The 19771-nt window shown below is 45.9% G+C and overlaps 1 protein-coding gene across 1 annotated transcript in view; it reads right to left on the minus strand.

Moving 5' to 3' along the window:
• Positions 1-19771, minus strand: part of LOC119396010 (GATA-binding factor C-like) — a 79059-nt gene that overhangs the window by 10889 nt on the left and 48399 nt on the right. The window contains 2 exon segments of the mRNA XM_049416864.1: positions 282-407; positions 4388-4560. Of these exon segments, the coding sequence (XP_049272821.1) occupies positions 282-407; positions 4388-4560 (299 nt within the window).

Consider the following 19771-nt stretch of genomic DNA (forward strand, 5'->3'; position numbering starts at 1 on the left):
TGAGGAAAAGTGAACAACGATATCTGAGGTTTCAATGTATATGTATTGCAAATTGTATGTACATGAGTTGTGCATTAACGATAAGCTTTTGTTAAAGTAATTTCAAAGTAACTTTATTACGTTTCAAAAGTAATGGTAATGTACTGTCATTACTTTCGGCCAGCTGTGATTTGTAGTGTTATTTAATTACACTTAAGAAAATTTTAGAAAAAGTAATTAGTCGTGTGATTTAATTTCTTTTTCCTATTACTTTTGTTATCTCTGGTATGTAGTGTACTTACCCCGTGAAGACGAAAGTAGAGGCCACAGGCGTTGCACACAGGCTCGCCAGCGTTGTTCCTCCTCCACAATGACGTCATGTTTGTGCCGCAGTTGGAACACGTCAGTCCCACTCGTCGCGCCGCAGACTGAACCGTGCATCGAGAGAGAAAAAACAACATAGGTCAGTCAGAGTGAACAACATTATAGAAAGTACGCGCAGAACGCTTCGCAGGTGCCTTTATATGTAATAACGGGCTGGCGGTGAATAATAAATTGCAAAATTATCAATTTCGTAACCATGACAGTTCATTAAGGCTTTCCCTTTATAAAAACAAGCCTATTGCGTATACACAACAACCACAAAATTCTTAATAAGCGGCTGGCCTTTTTAATTTGCGTACACTGCAAATGAAAAAGCGAATCGTCGAAACAAGTTACTGCTGCACGCTGGAAGACCATCCAATATCGGAGCAATATATTCTAAGACAGTACTTTCAAGGAATTCTCGCAGAGCACTTTACGGCCCTACTAATATTTCTGAGGCCTATACAGGGTGTTTCAAGAAATGTGTCCCAAAATAATGAAAAATAAGGGAAATGGAATATTTCTTTGCTGCCTTGACGGTTATTTCTTCTGTAGCAGCAGACATTTTAGAATGGCTAAAGACATCATTTAAGACAATAATTAAATAATAGTACATTAATTAACTTTTAATTAGTGGAGACAGGCGGTGGGGTCAAAAGCCCATCGCCGCTTTGAGATTTCGAAAGAACGGTCTCTGGTAATTATTGCGGAGTAATGAAATTCGACCGAATTTCCCGGCGAAACCCAAATCAAAGCGCCAGTGAGCGCAATTAGTAGACGACTGGAATGACGTCATTGTTCACGACAACGATTGCATCGGTGTTAGTTCTTGTACAACCGTTAACGTACGCGCAACATACGCGTGCAATAATCTCAAACTCAGCCCGCAGACACACGAAGCGATGTCGTTCGATCGTTGATTGATATCGACGCTCACTCATTCTGGGCGTCTCAGAAAAATATAAAAGTGGCGCTCTTCCACCTTTTGGTTTCAGTTTCGCCGGCGCGTTTGGTCAGATTTATTTCGTCACTCTGCTAATTACGAGTGCCCGCTTTTTGAAAATCTCAAAGCGGCAATGGGATCTATGCAGGAAGGCTCGAATTCTTCCGTTTGACCCGACCATCTTTCTCCACTAATTAATACGTTAATTAACTTCATTACTTTTATCACCGCTGTAAATCACCGTCGTAATCACCGCCGATGTATCTAGCCATCTTAAGATGTCAACTCCTACTAAAACAGCAATAATGAAGGCAGCGAGCCTTCATATTACGTTATTTTTTGAGGATTTTCGGACCCATTTCTTGAAACACCCTGTATACGGGTCTCCACAATTCTTCACTATCACCTACTGCTACCGCTATTCAGTGTACACGGTTAAGCTTTTGCTCGTGTCTTTCTCTCTCTCTCTCTCTCTCTCTCTCGCCTCTTCCGCTTTTATCCTTGCCCACCCTCTAGCAGGCACACAACCGCACACAACAACCGAAGCTACCCAGGTTAACCTACCTGTCTTTATGCGTTCTCTCCCTGTCTTGGGATATTGTCGTTCACATTCTTCAACGTAAAGTTTGTATACAGCTGATTAGCATAGAAGACCTCGTTAACAAAATCTCACAGGGTCACTTATGCATTCGATTAAGACGATTCCAAGGCGAAAGTTATCGGGTGTGGCAATTTTACCGCGCGCTCTATAACAAGCCAACGCTGCGCTGGTGATATTACCAACATGCGGCTGTGGTCCATTCATGAATCGTCCCTGATTTCAGTAACCCTTCTTGAACGGAATAGCGGCGTTTGTAAATAAAAAAAGAGCGAGAGAGCCTTTACTGGGGCACATTCACCCGGCCCGAATTATTTGATTAAATCGATGATAAGGTATTACGAATTCCGAAGTATTGCGTAATAGAACCGCCATCAGAGAATGCGATGTGCTTTAGTGAGGAATTCCGAAATAATTTCGTATACGGTTGCGAAATGCCACGTACGGTTCTTTAACGTGCTCTTATGGCACGCCATCAAGATAACCTAACCTAAAGGAATTACCGCTATAAACGAAACATTGCTACGCAAGGTTACTGTAAACGGTTATTGGCAGTATTGAACAACCGTGAAATAACTCGGGAGCCGTAACCTACAAGTTGCCTACATAATAATATTGAGACGTCTAAACGAATTCTCTCAATTAGCGTATTACTTACACAAACCCTAACAAACACTGTGTTCGCATAGTCGTGCAATCTAGTACTAGAAGAGTCAGAGATAGGCTCTATTGCTGAGCGCAGTTTTAATTAAGCGCACGCCGCTACAGAATCGGCCTCGCGTGGAATGCTCTTCAGTGCTCGTCTAATGGCACAGCTCTATCGCGTCTATCAGAGTGCGACGATTAGACGAGAAGCAAGCGCTTTAGCGAGGCCGTTCGCCCTAATGGCAAGCATAAACTTCGACAAATCGACTCCCAGACGAGCAACAGCGCGATAGCGCGCTCATAACAGATGGCCGCCGGGGGGAGACAAGATAATAACGGATCGGCGCAACGCAAGCCTCGCGTCGGCGAAAGCCAACGTCATCACTCACGGCGGGCCGGGTCGGGACAAAGACAAACTGTTGTGCGGGCCGCGATCGGTTTCGGTTTCACACGCAAGCCGCGCCGTGCGAAGTGTTTGGACAGCGTATAGTGTCGCCTTCGCTGAGCGCTTGTCAGCTTCGCGGCTTCCGCAACCGCGGTTGCGAGCGCATCGACGCACGCGCATACGCGGCTGGCGCTCTTAGCTATTCAAGAATGAACTGCTCAGATATTTCGAATACTAAAGGTACATTACATACTGCACATCATCTAATTCCTCCATGTTGTCAATGGCTGTAATAGCGGCATTTTCCAGGGAATCAAGAGCGGCCCTCTGAGCCAATCGGAGCTGACAGAACGGCGAATTCAACAGCAAAGCGTTGTTTCACAATTTTCAGTATGATAACCCTGAAGGGAGAAGGCGTGACGCATCGCCAACATTGCCACGGTGACAGATGTTGACGGGAAGAGATGTAGGCTTGAAATGCTGAACTGTGATATACTACTGCTGTGAATGTGATGTACTGAATTGATGTAGTTTTCCGTTTGAGCATTCAGTGTCAGGAATACTTCGCACTTGCCAACTGCGCTTAGCCGTTATGACCAGGTAATTTCAGTGTTCCAGCTCACATTGCACAGAAATATGCACAGGCACTCGTACAGGTGTGCGTGCGTGTGTGTGTGAGTGCGTGCGTGCGTGCGTGCGTGCGTGTGTGTGTGTCCAAGAACACTTTGCTTTCCGCCTTTAGCCTTGGAGAGCCGGGGACTTAAGGCCGGGCGCTATCAGAAGCACGTCATCGCTGCATTTTCATTTCTTGCATTCACTGCCACGCTTGTTTTCCTTCGCAATCGACCGACTGAGGAAGGGGAGGACCGCTGTGGTAAAACTTCAACCCCCCCCCCCCCACACACACACACACACGCTATGTTTACAAGTGTCGGTCAAAATAATTTTGCAAAAGGCAGCACTGCAACGAAGCAATAAAAGTCAAAGGGAAACGAATACGAGTACGATGGGTGAAGATCAGTACAATTGACTGAGGAGGAAAAGAAGCAAAGAAAGAAGAGGAAGAATTAAAGCGGCGAGCTGGGTAAGTTGGTAGTTCGGGCGGGGAAGAACTGATGACGTTATTAACGTGCGGCTGCCTGTGGTCCATTCTTATGCTATGCGGGCAGCGCGACCCGGACTAGTCCTCCGTCCGGGTCGCGATGCCCTCATACCAAAAGTAAGAAGATGGCTTTCGCTTTCTAGCCATCTTAAAGGAACGCTTAAGGGATTGTGTGCCTTGCTCCTTCTCACCAAGGAATATCACTGTGGACTGTGTAATTGTTGTTGTTGTTGTTGTTGTTGTTGTTGTTGTTGTTGTTGTTGTTGTTACTGTTGTAACTGTTGCTGTATCGCACACAAAGCAATCGTGCAACGCGCATAGGGAAGAGAGAGGGAGAGTGCGAGCCAGCCTGCTCACCAGTCTGCTCACCACTCTTCGAGGCGTCTTGGTAACCGGCCGGTGGGCGCCGTTCATCTTGTTGTAGAGTCCGCACGCGTTGCAGAGGTAGTGGCCCGTGCCGTCACGGCGCCACAGGGGCGTCGAGATGGCGCCGCAGTTGACGCACTCGCGGCTCTCGTTCGAATACATCTCCATGTCAGCCGCTGGAAAGACACAGAAAGCAAAAAATCATAAGAAAATGGGCCCGACGCTCATCCATCAACTTCGAAAACGAGCCCTCCATATCGTGTGCCACCAAAACTCCGTAAAGAAACACCAGGGTGCGCTTGCGGGTGTGTATCAGATTTCATCCTCCGTGTCAAAAGGCTCGAAGTTGTCGGAACGTGCCGTGCCAACTGCTGCGTGTCCTTTTTTTTTTTTTTTACTAATGCTGACGACCTTCTTATAAGTGATTTTCGCGCGCCGCCTAATTCTACTACCAGAGGTAGATTACTCGAGTTGGCAGATGACAAATTACGGTAAATGTGTACGCTTTTACAGCACTGCGTTATTAGAGCCTTTTAGCAAGTTACGGAAATACGGTACGGAATTACGGTATCCTTTTTCGCTCAATAATTGTGCTTTTGCCGCTTCTAATTCCAGTGAAGGCAACCCAGCACCACAAATGCATCTTCAGAAATTACTTTGGGGTTGCCACGCCTCATTGTTGCCTCTCAGCCTACGCATTGTTAACTAGGAACCTGCTGTTCGGAGGACGCACTGTCACTGAAACTGGGTGCGGCTAAAGCACAACGAGCGAGAAAGGAGTAGCGGTACGGTAATAGCGTGTCGTAATTCCGTACCGTAATTCCGTAACTTGCTAAAAGACTATTATCTTGTTTACCTTAAAGGGACACTGAAGAGAAAAACGATTTTTCTCGTATTAGTAAATTACTTTTTCACGTTACCAAGTGCACCACGCTTCCTGCGAGAAGGCGCTGGATAAGTGAGCAAACGCACAAAAATAAAATATGCGGGTGGCGGCGCCACCTCGAAGTTCCTGCACCAAGTCGTCATGACGTCATTGATTTTGATGGCGTCTACAAGGGCCTACGCGCTTCCGAATCGGTAAAAATTAAGTTCATTGTTTTCTGAGTGAGCCAGATATTGAACATACCAAGTTTCAGGAAATTTCGTCGAGCCAATGAGGCCAAAATGCAAAAAACACTTTGAAATCCGCGACGTCACCGCCGGAGATTTCTTCGGGAAACTTAAAATTGGAGCTTTTGACATTGATGTTCTCATTTATTAGTAAACCTATGGTGGTGCAATTAGCGGCCCTAGAGTTTTCAGAGTATTATTTATCGGTCTAAACTAGTTCCTTGTTTCACTTTAATGTCACTTTAACGCTCTACGGGGCATTACACAAAGAGGAGCGCGGTGAGGGAAGAGGCATTTCGGTGCTATGGACACTCTAAATTTATATAAGAGCAATAAAACTTGCCATGATGCGTAAAGTGTTGAACAGTCTAAAAGAACAAAACATTAAAAAAAGCAAGAAATAGCACACTCCGCCACCTGCAGTGGCAGGATACAAAGTAAGGTGATTAACATTTACCCGAGCACTGTGGAGCACGAGTTCGCGACTGAAGAATCGAAGCCTGCGGTTTCCGAAGGCACGCCCACTAGGTAAGAATCTTCGAACTATATATAGCACCAGTTCCGAGATACTCAGCTCGGTGCAAATCAAAGAAATTTTTATGCGTACACTTCGTCGCGTTTTCAAAGACAATGCCATTGTTAAGCCGCGTAGTAGTAATTTACGCTGGAAGGCAAACTTATTTTGCCGAACAATCTAAAAACGCACCTGTAGAAACTTGTGCCAGACTGGGAAATCTTTATAAGCTAAGGCACTCCATGCTAACTCACGGGATCTTCATTTATAGGTCGCACTATATCTCATCCTAATATGATCAACTTTAAGCTGACCAGCAAAATATTGCTCATAATTCTATTACGCGTTCTAATCTCTCGTGCAAGTTTGCAGTTCGGCTACGAGTGTCCGGATTGCGATATCTATAGACTATTTTACGTTTGACATATGGGCGCCGCCACCTTGGGCTGTTAAACGAATGTTTTCTTATTTTTGCGCCTCGCGACGTGAATTGATGAGGTCAGGAAACGTCGAACGCGTGTCCATGTGTATACGACCGCCGTATCGCTGTTCGCTTACTTATTCAAGACACAAAGCGGCAAGGTTAACAGCCCAATATGGCGGCACAAAAACTCACCCGTTAAAATAGTCTACACTTAACCGGAGGTGATTCTCACGGCGTGCGATGTGTTTCGTTGCAGTATACGTTTAACCGATCCTAAGCAATGAGCAAGAAAAAGAAAGAAAAGAGAGAGAAATGTTCCTGTAACACGCTGCGATGATGCTCATGTTGTGGGAGATGATCGAAGAGTTCGGTTGCCATTGCACCGTGACATGACTTAGGCTCTAACGTTTCTGGGTGCGCCGGGAAGATGGAAAGTGCGCGTGACCGAGTTCGTATGTCCCGCACTGCGTGTTGCAGCAAGTGATGAGGTCGGAGCGATATTTTTCTTCGGCACTCGCGAGCGACGGCGCGTAACAGAATCTCTCTGTCATCTTAGCAACGAGGAGACGAAAACTGAGCGGATACATTTTTCGAGAAGCTCTTTCCTTTTTTCGACTATAATGTCCCATAAGTGCCACACGTGATCGTTGGCTCAGTTGGAGCAGTGTTTGTAACATTTTACGGGCAGCAGAGCCGGTACAACAGTACGCTTGCCTTCGCACAATTCTGTAGTCATGTAATCGTTTCGTGCCATCTCTAACGGCCGATTGTGCTGTCTTGTTCGAGCACTTATAAAAATATTTATTTTTTTTATTTCCTAACAATGTTAACATAATTTTATACAACCACCATGCATGGCTAGTAAGGGACCATGGGCTCAGTCAAGCTGTTTTCTGCATTAGCTTTCAGCTAATGGTGTCCGCTGGAACTCTTGTATATATTGAAATAAACAAATTTACAATGATTACTAGTCAATGAATTGAAGGTCTAAGCTTCCTTTCTAGAATTTGTCAGCCGCAAGACATGAATGAGACTGCAAAAATATCAGCAGACAATTTTGCCATCGTGGTCGCTCTGGGAAGGCGATAATTTCTAGGTTACTTCTTCCCAAAATTTAATTTTGCGTTGCTTTAGGAATATTGCAGCTTTCGTATACCTATAAAAAACACCTACAGCAACACACTCCCCACTTAACCAATCCAGCCTGGTAATGGTGGACAGCAGGCTAAAGCGCGCGCTCACTTTACGTAGCTTAACATATTTAACGTGGAGGTTCTATTCATTTGGATGGTTTCTTAGTAAAGTTTCAATTGCGAGTAGCACCGTTGTTCACCAACGTTTATGAAATACGATGCGAACAGTGCTTAAAGACAGGTGAAAGAGATGACGACAGATACACAGCACAGACGACTGTGTACGTCATCTACACTTGGTCCTGTCTTAAGACCTCTTCCATTTCGTTCTATGCAATAAAGTATCAACCAGCCCCATACAGCACTTTTTCATCACCCCTTCCTCTTGTGTTCAGCTTCGTATGTGCATGAGACGTTCTAACTTAAGGTTTATTTTTAATATTCCATTAAAAGGAGCCTAGCAGTCGATCAGCCGAGCTCGTGCGGAGGAGGATGCATCGCACAGAGCGTCGTTTACGCTTCCCCCAGGCACTGCACGCATTTTGGCAGTGATCTGTAGCTCGCCATTCTTTTTACGACCAACACCCGCCCATCGGCGGTTTCGAGTTCGCATCGAGGCGACGCACGCTATGGACAGACATCGTTCCTTCGCGGGGAACCCCTAATATTTATGGTGAATCGTCAGACACGTCGTTAGACTTCTCCGCGCACTTTTTTTTTTTCTGAAGCTCTTCGGTTGGTTCAGACTGTTTTCCATCACGAGGACGTCGACCGTGTAATTCGTGCGCTTGTAGAAAGGCGTTGCGGGGCAGCAGAATGCGAGCTCGAAGCATTTTGCGAGGAGAGGCACTGCTGCTGAGGGTGCAGGAGTTTCGTATCATAAGAGCGTGTCAGAAACCGGAAGTGCAATACGACTTTGAGCAACATGGGAAACTAAGTAAAGCGGAGGCTCGCATTAGTTAACATTTTTGTTTGTTCTTTTATTACTTTTTGCTACTGAATATGTGTGGAAGAAATTGGTGCCATGTATCATGCCACACGTGATGCCAACTACCACACGAGGAGCAAAACGTCACGCATTCAATCGTGGACTTCAGGAGCTTCAAACGAGTAGAGCATCAAAAACGGAAGCAAAACATAAAGACGTAGACAGGACAAGCGCTAATCTCTACGACTACGAAGACTCTACGTCTCCTTCTGCTGCCGCTTTTTATGCGCTACTCATTTGAAGCCATGCATGTTTACGAACCTGCCCAACTTGGAACACTTAGGAGATGTCGACGGCTTTCTTTGCGTGAACTCACTCATGTGCTCCCGATGCATTTGACGGCGCGATTTCTTTTTTATAGGCAAGCAACAAAATAACGAATCTGATCGAACCAAGCAAAGAACAATCAATTATCAGCGGCACACAAATCGGAGACGCCTTCTACAACGTCATTGTACTACTGTTACCAAAAACACACGATGTGCTTTCCTTTCTTTGGCCCCCATTCTGTAATTCCAGGATACCACTGGTTAGCCGCCCTATGCATTAAATAGCCTGTCTAACACCAGTCTCGAGAGGTATACGCAGGTTATGATGTTTTGCGACAGCGTAGTGAACCTTCAGAGAGAGAGAATCGAGGTGGGGAGGGAATGTTGGAAAAGCAAAGAGCAGGGGCGCAGCCAGAATTTTTTTTTTTTTTTTTGCGGGGGATTCAACCACCCTTCATGTATGTCTGTGTGTGCATTTGTAGGTGTGCGCATATATATATATATATATATATATATATATATATATATATATATATATATATATATATATATATATATAGTTCGCCTCATTGCCATTGGCGTAGCCAATGGCAGAGAGGTTAACTATATACCTTGCCTGGAACGCTGCCTCTGTTTACAATGTGCCTGTACTTTACTTAAACGCATAGGCTGAGGAGAAGTCTTATCACCGATCGCGGCCAAGTTGTTTGCCCAAGTTTCGCAGGCAAAAACACTCAAGCAGTGGCTTATCGTAGTACTAGAGTATATTAATACGACAAATAGCCCCTCTGTCCTCTCGTAAAGATGTACATACTTATATTTAATAAAGTGCGTCACTGATACATTCCGCAGTATGCGTCGCCGTGCGAGCCCTTTCAGTAGACAGAGTTTACGGCATACCTCTCCTTGCACAAAAAATACAGCACATTAAACAATCGATATAGGGAGAAGAAAAATTCACCCTAGCGACTAAAACCCACACAGTTGATTGCAGTGAAGAACACGGGAATACGCAAATCAGGGAGAAGGGTAACATGGGGAATATACCACGTGCACAGTCGCAATCAATATGACTTGGAACACGAAACGCGTGGCCCCACGAGCTCAAAGAGTGCGTATGGCTTCAACTTACCCTCATTTCCACAACAAAATGATCGTTCCTTATCTGGGATCATCCCTAAGTGAGAGAACAGCGTTTATAATTGTGGAAATAAGGGCTAGCAGAAACATCTTGGGGCTCGTGAGGCCACGTGTTCTCGTGTTGCCAAGTCACATTGAGCGCGACTGTACTTTTGAAGTAAAGCTCCTCGGTACACCAACAATCCCATGCTACGATTGCGGTTTCAATCAGCCACATTCAGCCGCGTTTCAAATGTCACTGCCCTGCTTCCACGCTTCCGTCGACTCGAATCACCAACGCCACTGCATCGATACCCCTCCATGCATACGGGTAAACGCTTAGAGGGTATTCGAGAAGGAAACCAGCGCTATGTATTTAGCGAAGTGTCAAGCACTGCGACACGTCGCAGGCGCGAAACCGTGCACTTGCACCGAAATCATCCTCAGCATCCTCAGCTCGCTGAGAGCTGCAAAACGAAGCCGACCCTACATACGAACGCGGGGCCAAATCTCACGCCCTCTGGCGAAGCCGCCAAGATCCCTTTGAAACGAACACTTCTGCCAGGCACCGTAACGGCGTTGGCAGCCGCGAAAGCAAAACAGCGCGCGTAAAAAAGGCGCGCGCACACGCAACGTGTCATCTAGTGTGATCAAGACTGCACGAGCGAAATTTCCCGAGCACATGAAACGGCGCGCGGCGGAGCCACGAATGAATCAAAAGACCATCTACAACCCGCCGGCGGAAGGGAGCCCGCTTCTTCAACAGCCGCGCAGTGTCTCGTTACCAAATTGCGAGTTGAACACTGTCGGCGGACGGAGTCGCAGCGAGTGAACTCTACCACGCGTGGGGGCATGGGTGTCACGCGACAAAATAAATACGTCACACGTCAGCGAAGTGGGGGCGGGTGGGGGGGGGGGCGTAGGGGGTGCGATGAGCAATATATGTAGCTGCGACAGAACAGAAGACCCCGGTAGCGCTCGCCAGTGCTTCGTGCACTGCCGCTATAGTGTGGTATATTCGCCGGTACCCGGCGATCGTAGACCATAGAGCCGTATACGTCGGGAGCTGAGATATCGTGTTGGGGGCGAACGTCTGCGAAAGCAACACTGCATGCATGGCATGGACACGTCGTATATGGTCCTGCGAGAGCATTGAGGCAAACCAGGCATGCTATATAGCGCGCGGCGCTTGCGTCTAGGTTTTTGAGTCTATATATCTATCTCGTTAATCGGGTTCATCGAAATGAACATTTCAGCTTATGGTCTATACTTTTTTAGAGCTGCGCGCTCCAGTTTATAGCTTTGCGGTGCGACAGAAGCCTGGACGGCGACGTGCCTGCATTATACTTTGACGCCTCTTAATAATTTGCTTCTGCCACCGAACAAAAAAAAAAAGCTAGAATGGTGGCAGAGAGAGAGAGAGAAGGAATGTAGGAAAGGCAGGGAGGTTAACTAGACAATGCGTCCAGTTTGCTACCCTACACATGGGGAGGGGGAATAGGGGAGTAAAAGAGAGAGAGAGAAGGATAGACACATGTCACATCACACACACAGTGCCGAGTTTCACAGGCGGTCGCTCAATAGGGTTCTTTTCAAGTACCGCAGTAGGGCTCGTGTGGCTTTCTGGGCTGATATGCTGCGCGACCAGTCTCCTAAGATCTTTGCTTCATTAAAGGGACGTTCATCCAGTCTATCCAAGGCACACTGGAGAATCCGGGCGATCTTCATCAAAGTGGGCACAGTGGCACAAGAGATGTTCAGTAGTCTCTATACAATTGCAGCTTTCGCACATGGATGAATCGGCCATGCCAATGCGATGGCTGAATGAGTTAGTAAACGCTACACCGATCCACAACCGGCACAGCATTGTAGCGTCACGTCGAGAAATCTTGGATGGGAGTTGTAGCTGGAGTAATGATTCAAGGTTCTTAGGGCGAGGATTGGAGTTAAGCGGAGAATTCCAGTGCGCAAGCGTGGTCTTCTTCTTAGAATGGTGGCAGGAATTTCATTACGCATGCCAGCAGAGCTGTTGGTTTCTTCGGAACAGGTTATGTGAAGTGAACGCGTTTACGGAAGCCGAAGAAGAAGAAGAAGAACATTTATTCATATCAGGGCTTGAAATGGTTAGGGCAACTTTGCTTTCGATTCAATGCGATGCTTGGACCGGATATAGCAGATCGATTGAGAAGGAGAACACGCGCGCAATTTAAGGAAGGAGTTTGTGATGAAACCAAGTTTTTCTTTTTTTCTGCATTTGTAACATATTAGTACAGCAACGTACAATGACAGAACATCCCTCGGGTCTTTTTAAGATCATACCCAGGAATTCGGGACATCGCTTTTAGTTCACCTTTTTTCACACCACGTGGCGTACGGACCTTCAACGTTCAAAATTCGCGCGATGACGCTTGCCGTAGTCGCGCGAATCGAGAAAAACCACAATACATTAAAAAAAAACGCGACGACGATATCCGCTACAAGCAGCGAGCGCGAACCTAAATCGACGACTGATAACCGCAGCGCATGCAACGAGCGGCCGGTTGGGCTGCTCGACCATGAATCAGCAGTTCTGTTGCAATGAAAGGAGGCTTGCATGTCGCTTGGCTGCGCTTGATAACGACGAGCTCTCGAAAGAGCGTGTTGCCCTTCTTCGCATCCCCTGCCTCTTCATATATTTCGTCCGATTATATTGTTGTTGGCTCCCACGGGTTTCTTAAAAGTTCTAAAGCAAGAACGGTCCTTTAGCACTGCTGTTTTTGTAGTGTGAAAAAACCTAACTTCCAGAAAATACAAGCTTGTGAGGCGGTGATGACGATCGCGGGTTTCAAAATGTGTAGACAGACGCTTGCCGTCCCTAATTTCAGTTGGCCTCAATTTATGAATTCAATATTTTGCGCTTTTACAAGGCGTCTTGCCGTCTTCGCTGCTCACAGACATTTTTCTTTAAAGCTCAATTACCAGCAAAGGTAAAGCAACAATACCTTTGCAAGCACAATATTGTTCAATGATCTTCTTAAAAAGAATCATTTTACTAAAGTCACCTTAGTTTCAACAGCGCCCCTAACAAGCTCCCGCGGCTATGCGCCCGTGTGTCTGAGAAAAACAATAAGGCCGCCTGTGACATACAGCATGTAAAACCGTATTGCCCATGCGTAGTTGGGGTGGTTTACGAAATACCCCTCAACTGTGGTAGGACATACATCGGCCACACTGGTCGATGTTTAAATATCCGATTAATGGAGCATGAAGCCTCCCTTAACAATGTATCTGGTTTACACTTGCCTTCGCACTGCAAGTCCTGCGCATGCGCGCCCCGGTTTTTCGAAACCAGGGTGCTTGGGAAAATTCGAAACCAGGTGGCCAGAGAATTGTATAAATAATAAGGGTGCTCAATGTGTTACTGTGCCTTCCTTGAATTTATATCGCAACCAATTGCACTTTTTAGACAAGTCTTGATAACTCAAAGTAGGTTGTCATTCTGTTACCGTGATTGTCAATGTGACTCGCCCATGCGCGTGAAGCTACCTGGAATGCCATGTTCTTTCCAATAAAACAGTTTTTAGTTTGGCACCATCCTGTCATTTCTTGTCCTCGTTCCTTTGTGCCTCCAAATTTTTGTCAGACCATGCACCAACTAGCCTAAGAACGCGTTTTAGTCGATAACTAAAGACGCCGGAAATCACCGAATTCATTATGCTAATGACATGCTACCCAGGCCGCGTTTTCCTCTCCGCTAAGTGTTGGTGAAAGAGGGATGAACAGATTAGACTGATATAAAAGTATCGTGAAAACCCGCCTTCTTGTTTGACTGCCTATGCTGATCTCAACCCTTCAGGGTGGTCTAGTGAATAAGGTGCTCGACTGCTGACCCGCAGGTCGCGGGATCGAATACCGGCCGCGGAGGCCATATTTTCGATGGAGACGAAAACGCTAGAGGCCCGTGTACTTAGATTGAGGTGTATGTTAAAGAACCTCAGTTGGTCGAAATTTCTGGAGCCCTCCACTACGGAGTCTCTCATAATCATATCGGGGTTTGGGACGCTAAACCTCAACAATTATTACATATGCTGGTCTGTAGAATTGCAGTGCGCTGCTTGAAACCCGGTTCTTGCGCCAGTTTTATTCTGGCAAAATAGCTTGTTTCTATTTTTACATGGTAAAGTTTCCTTAAAAAAGTCTCTCGTCAGGACCCCATTTAATATTTTCATTACGAGTTGAAAACCTTTTGCTTATGTTCGCAAGTGACGTGGAAGTTCTCGAAAAGCCGTTTTATGCTTATTCTCTGTGTCGTGCCTTTGTTTACCCGATAGACCAACGTAGCACCTCACGAGGCGATGTTTCTCAATAGTGGATTACACTGAAAGTTGGTTAAAGGCAACTGAGCAACCTTCCACGAATATCTTTCTTTTTTTTTTTTAGTCAATTAGTTCACTGTTGAGCGTGAAAAAGCGCGCCGAGAGGGGACAGAAAACGAAAAGAAGCACACATGCACATCGCTAGTGTGTGTGCAACTCTTACAATAGCGGGGTGTACCCACTATTATAACAGTTGCAAGGCATTGAACTGGCCTGTTACCGTGCTGCCAGAAGGTAAACATTGCTGTCAACACAGGCCTTGTCCGCCTCGGTGGAGCAGTAAATATGGCCCCGAGTTCGATCCTGGCCGCGGCGGTCGCATTTCGATGAATGCGAAATGCTAGGGGACCGTGTATTGTGCGATGTTAGTGCACGTTAAAGAACACCAGATGGTCAAGTATTCCGGAGCACTCCACTACGGCGTCTCTTATAATCATATCGTGGTTTTGGGACGTTAAATCCTGGATATTATTAAGGCAGGCCTTACCTATACCACGGCGATGGTCTGCAAGTCTGCAAGCGGAGTTCTTTCCCTGCATTTCGTTACGTACCGTAGGCAATGTACATACTCTGTTTTTCTTAGGTGATGAGCCCCACTTTTTTTCTGGGTTGGTTCGTGGGGCTTCTAGAGTGGCCGCATTGAGCTTCTCGCAATGGGAGCTAACTGAAGCCACGTGCTGCAGTCAATGACGCCTGAAAGCAGTGTGTTGCAGTGCGCGACTCACATCTCGCAGAAAGTGTGACCCCCCTCTTAAATGCATGGCCTACTTTTTGATTATTTTCATACTTAGTAGACACGATATTCGCCTGCTATGTGATGGACCGAATTTGTCAGAAATCTTATATGATGAAATTCTTCGGTTTCCCTCGCATCACTCATTGCCTTCGTCTCAATCGTAAAGTAACGCCATAAACACTAGAGGGTGCTAAGTAATATCATTAATTAAGAGGGCAGTGTTGTATGGCTTGTGATTTTCAAAGCTCCTAGTGACCCGGTGAGCTTGGAAGCGTGGGCTCGTGCCATGCCAAGGAAAGATCGAAAGCGCACGCCTCGTGACTACGTTCGCGAGAAGAGCTTCTCGTAGACAAGGCCTATCATTCGTATAAAAAAAAACGCACTGGGCCCCTTATGCATTAGACTAAGACGACTCGAAGGTGAAAGTTTTTCTTCTTGTCGTCATTCGATTGTCTGTTCTGCCAGACCCTCGTGCAAAAGCTTTCTGCACCTAACGTGGTTTTGCACTGCCTCTGTGATTCGCCAACCGATCACAGAGGCAGTGCAATGCGACAATGTCATGTGATGAAGTCACGTTATGTGACGTCATCATGCCGTTAGAATTACGTAATCTTGGGAATGTGTGACGTCATAATAACGTCCCATCGCGATGTCATCACGTGATGATTTTTTGTTGACGCCGCCAACGCCGTGGAAGCAATTGGCTGATAAGTGTGGCGCTGCTGAGTAGCGAGGTCGCGTGTTCATTCCCTGCCACGCGGTCGTATTCCGGCGGGGACGAAATGCAAGAACCATGCTTACTTAGATCTGTTATATGGCACGTTCTAGACCCCCGGGTGTTTAAACCTATCACAGAATCTCCCACTGCAGCTTGGCGATAGTGACTGGTGGTTTATGGCACGTAAAGACCCTTAAAGGTTCCCTGCAACACTTTTTCGAGCATGCTCAAAAAGCGCTGCCGATCGGTAGTCGAGGCTCCCGGAGAACACGCGAGCCAAATATATAGCGATGGCACGGCCTGGAATTTACAATAAATTCTCAAAGTCAGCTGAAATCGCTTCCTCTTCTCTCGACAAATGATGGATTAGTCAAAATTGACGCGATTGTCGGCAGTTCCACCATTGCTGATTTATAAATCACGATAACACCCTCATTATACTTTCGTTGTTAATTTGAGTTCAGTAAGTAGATAATATGTATGTTTTATATTATGTTATCGCGTTAAAAACACCGAACAAACATTAATATTAGCACTTCCGGTCTCACCGACAGCTCGTCTGCTCGTAGTTGCGTGGTTCCGTTTTCTTCGCCATGCGCATGGCGAAAACGTGAATATTTCTGTGCTTTTGACCATCGCCCGTTCCGTGAGAGTGGCAGCCGTTCGAGTGTTGCCTCGTCAGCTGAGAACTGCATCGTCGCGCACGTTCTCACGACCGACCGAGGCACGGGCGCAGCGGTCTCCGATAACAATGCTGGCGTCCGGTAATGGCGGCGCTTCGGGGTCGTCTGCCAGTGCCGTCTTACGAGGCGGTGTATCGGAGTAGGCCAAACCGATCTCAGCACTGTCATTCGTTTCAAACGAGCGCGCACGTTTTGCTTCCATGGTTGGCAGAGCGATGAAAACACTACGGCGTTCGAGGTGCACACCCAACATTACCAAACCGACGCGCAGTTTTCAAGCACGCGCGATACACAGCGCGATCGACTCCGCTCGACGAGAACGACGCAAGCCGACCGGAAGTGGCGGCACAGACCACGTGGTTGCGCCGAGACGCCAAAGAGAAAAAAATGAAAAAAATGCCGCCGGCGCTGGACGTCGCCTCCCGCACCTCCGCCCTCCCTCCCTCCCCTCACGCCGCGCGCAGCTTTCCGCGCGCTCGCTGCGTTAAGTTTAGAGAGAAGCTGCGGAACGTGATCTCTATAATTTGGTAACACCACTTAGACTTGACGGATTCGAAAAATTTTTGCGGCATATGGCTCGTGAAGAGTCCATACGTCAATAATGGGACTATTCCAATATAACAAAGAAAGGTGTTGCAGGGCCCCTTTAAAGTAGTATTGTTTACGTAGGCCGCTTGGGGGCAACAAAAATAATGCATGAAAAAACCTCGTACACACGCGTCATCATAATGCGGGAGTGTCACTCACAGAGTTCTGCCTAAATTAATATTTGCATGTTCCATCACAAGCACTGCTTATCAATAATTCGAAGTATCCATGTGGAATGCGCACATGGATACTTCGGAATTACGCATGCTCTTGCCGCAGGATAAAAAAATCGAGATATAAGGGAGAAGGCTATGATATTCCTCTATCTTGCTTGCTTTTTCGCTAGGCCATCTTCTGGGGCTGCTGTCGCATCCGAAAAGCTACAGCGCAGTGTGTCCGTATTTTGGCGGTGTCTGTATTTTGGCGGTGTAACAGTAAAGAAATGGCTCCTCCTGGTCTCTGTATATATATTTTTTGCAGTGAGATTGCAAGTTGTGATGTCCACAACCCGACTGGAGGCGCTTAATACGAGTGCGGTTTAACCGATGCACACCGTGGAAACAAGAAAACAGGTTTAATATAAATGATTCAAGCTTTCATTTGTGGTATGCAATTTACATAAACCAACTTCTACCATTTTCACGCCTTAGTAATACTACTACTACTACTACTACTACTACTACAGATAATACTAATAATATAATAATAATATAATAAATAATATAATATAATAATAATAATAATAATAATAATTTTTATTATTTTATAACCAATCAATCAATCAATCAGTTTTTCTATATTTTATATATAATAATTGTTATTATTGTTATTAGTAGTTATAGTACTAGTGGCGTTTAATTTCTCAAAAACCACGATATGATTATGTGGGACGCCGTATTGGAGTGCTGCAGAATTATTGACCACTTAGGGTTCTTTAACGTGCACCTAAATCTAAGATTTCTTCCGTATTTTTATATACGGTTCGTCGACGCCCTGATTCCGTTGTGCCTGAATGACTGCTGCCATCTCAACCGAATCAAATACCTTCTCGTAATTCTGACGGCTATATGTAGGGGTTGGTTATATTCCGCGCATTTCTCTATCACTTGATTGATCGTGAGAATCTGTTTATTGTCGAGTAGCGTGTACGGAATCTTGCTATATTTTTAAATCGCTTGTAGACAACGGACAGTAAGCAGAGCGGCATGTAATATTTCAAGCCCTTGACGTCGTCTTTGTTATGAATTAAGGTGATTTTGAAATAATTCCAAGATTCTCGTACCTTCATCTTTATGAGACACTATCTATACATGGTGGCAAGTTTTTCTAAAACAGTCTGTCCACCGTCTTTCAACAGATCTGATGATACCTGATCCTAACCAGCGGCAATTGCCTCTTTGCGTTCCCTCCAAAGATTTCTTTACTTCCCATGTCATTACAGGTGGGTTGTCCGATTCCTCTGGCCTGCTTCTTACGTTATCGTCCTCGTTGTCCTGGCTACTGTACAGATATTTGTAAAGCTCCTCAGCTATTTTAACTTTCCTATCCATATTGATAGTGACTTTGCCTTTCTCATCCCTTAGTGCATACGTCCGGTTTTTGCCTGTGCGCAGTTTCTTCTTGACCCCTTTGAGGCTTCGTCCGTTCTAGAGATGACCGATAAAAGGATGGGACGAAGTCAGTCACGTGCGAGTCACGTTTGAGACCCCCAGCCCTGCAGCAAAAATTAAATAAAACGATACAACGTGGCTTCCTAGATGAAGTCCAGGAGCGGTCTATGCAATTCGCGCATCCACTTGGAATCAACTTCCATCGGCACTGTCGACGAGCGCAAGGTGAGGTTGTGATATTTCAGAGTACTCGAGACTAATTAGGCTGCGTGCGCGTCGCTCGCACCGCATATACGTGTATATAAAAAAAAGATAAGATTCTAGCGCCTTCGTTGATACTAACTGCAGTTGTTGCATTTTAGAAACGCTGGTTGCACTTTCACGTGTTTCCTCGCAGGTGGAATGCATGCCGTAGTAGTGTAGTCGTGCGCAAGATGAGTCTCTAACACTGAAATTATCTTTCAAATACGCCATAACGGCTAAACGCAGTGAGCAAGCGCAAAAGTGTTCATGACACCAAATGCTGAGGCGGAAAATTCTATGGCATTTCAATACGACACATTCGCATTAGTACCTTTCAAGTATTCATACACTAAACATGAATTCGGTGTTCCGCTCACATTATTGACAAACGAACGTCGTGACGGCATCGGCACGCGATAACGCACATATTGATTAACTGCTACGTCCGATATACATACGCTCGGCAATACCTACACTGACTGTGTTATTCCTTTCACATTTCATGTGTATATATACAGGCAGATGCTTTTGGATAAGTGTAGTCTTTTACGATGTAAGAATATAACAAGCCGCGACGTGTACGTTCCTTTCTTTCGTGCTCCCACGGCACCACGAGCCGCGGGCGACCGAACGGCCGGCTCGCTCGATGTACAAACTTTTCCCATAGTGCGCCACGCTCCCGCGGGGCTCTCTGGGATTGCTTGAAAGGTTCATTAGCAGAGAAACTCGCATGCATTCACCCTCTCTCTTTAGACTATCATCTGATGCTTTGCATCATATGCCTCAATATATTTTTATCATATATCTGCACTTAAATAATTTCCTAAAACTATCAGTAGATTAATTACTCCTTTAATTGCAGAGGGTTGTCTTGAAGGGTCAGTTGGTACATGT

This window comes from Rhipicephalus sanguineus, chromosome 6 (genome assembly GCF_013339695.2).
Source record: "Rhipicephalus sanguineus isolate Rsan-2018 chromosome 6, BIME_Rsan_1.4, whole genome shotgun sequence".
In the NCBI taxonomy this organism is placed as follows: Eukaryota; Metazoa; Arthropoda; class Arachnida; order Ixodida; family Ixodidae; genus Rhipicephalus; species Rhipicephalus sanguineus.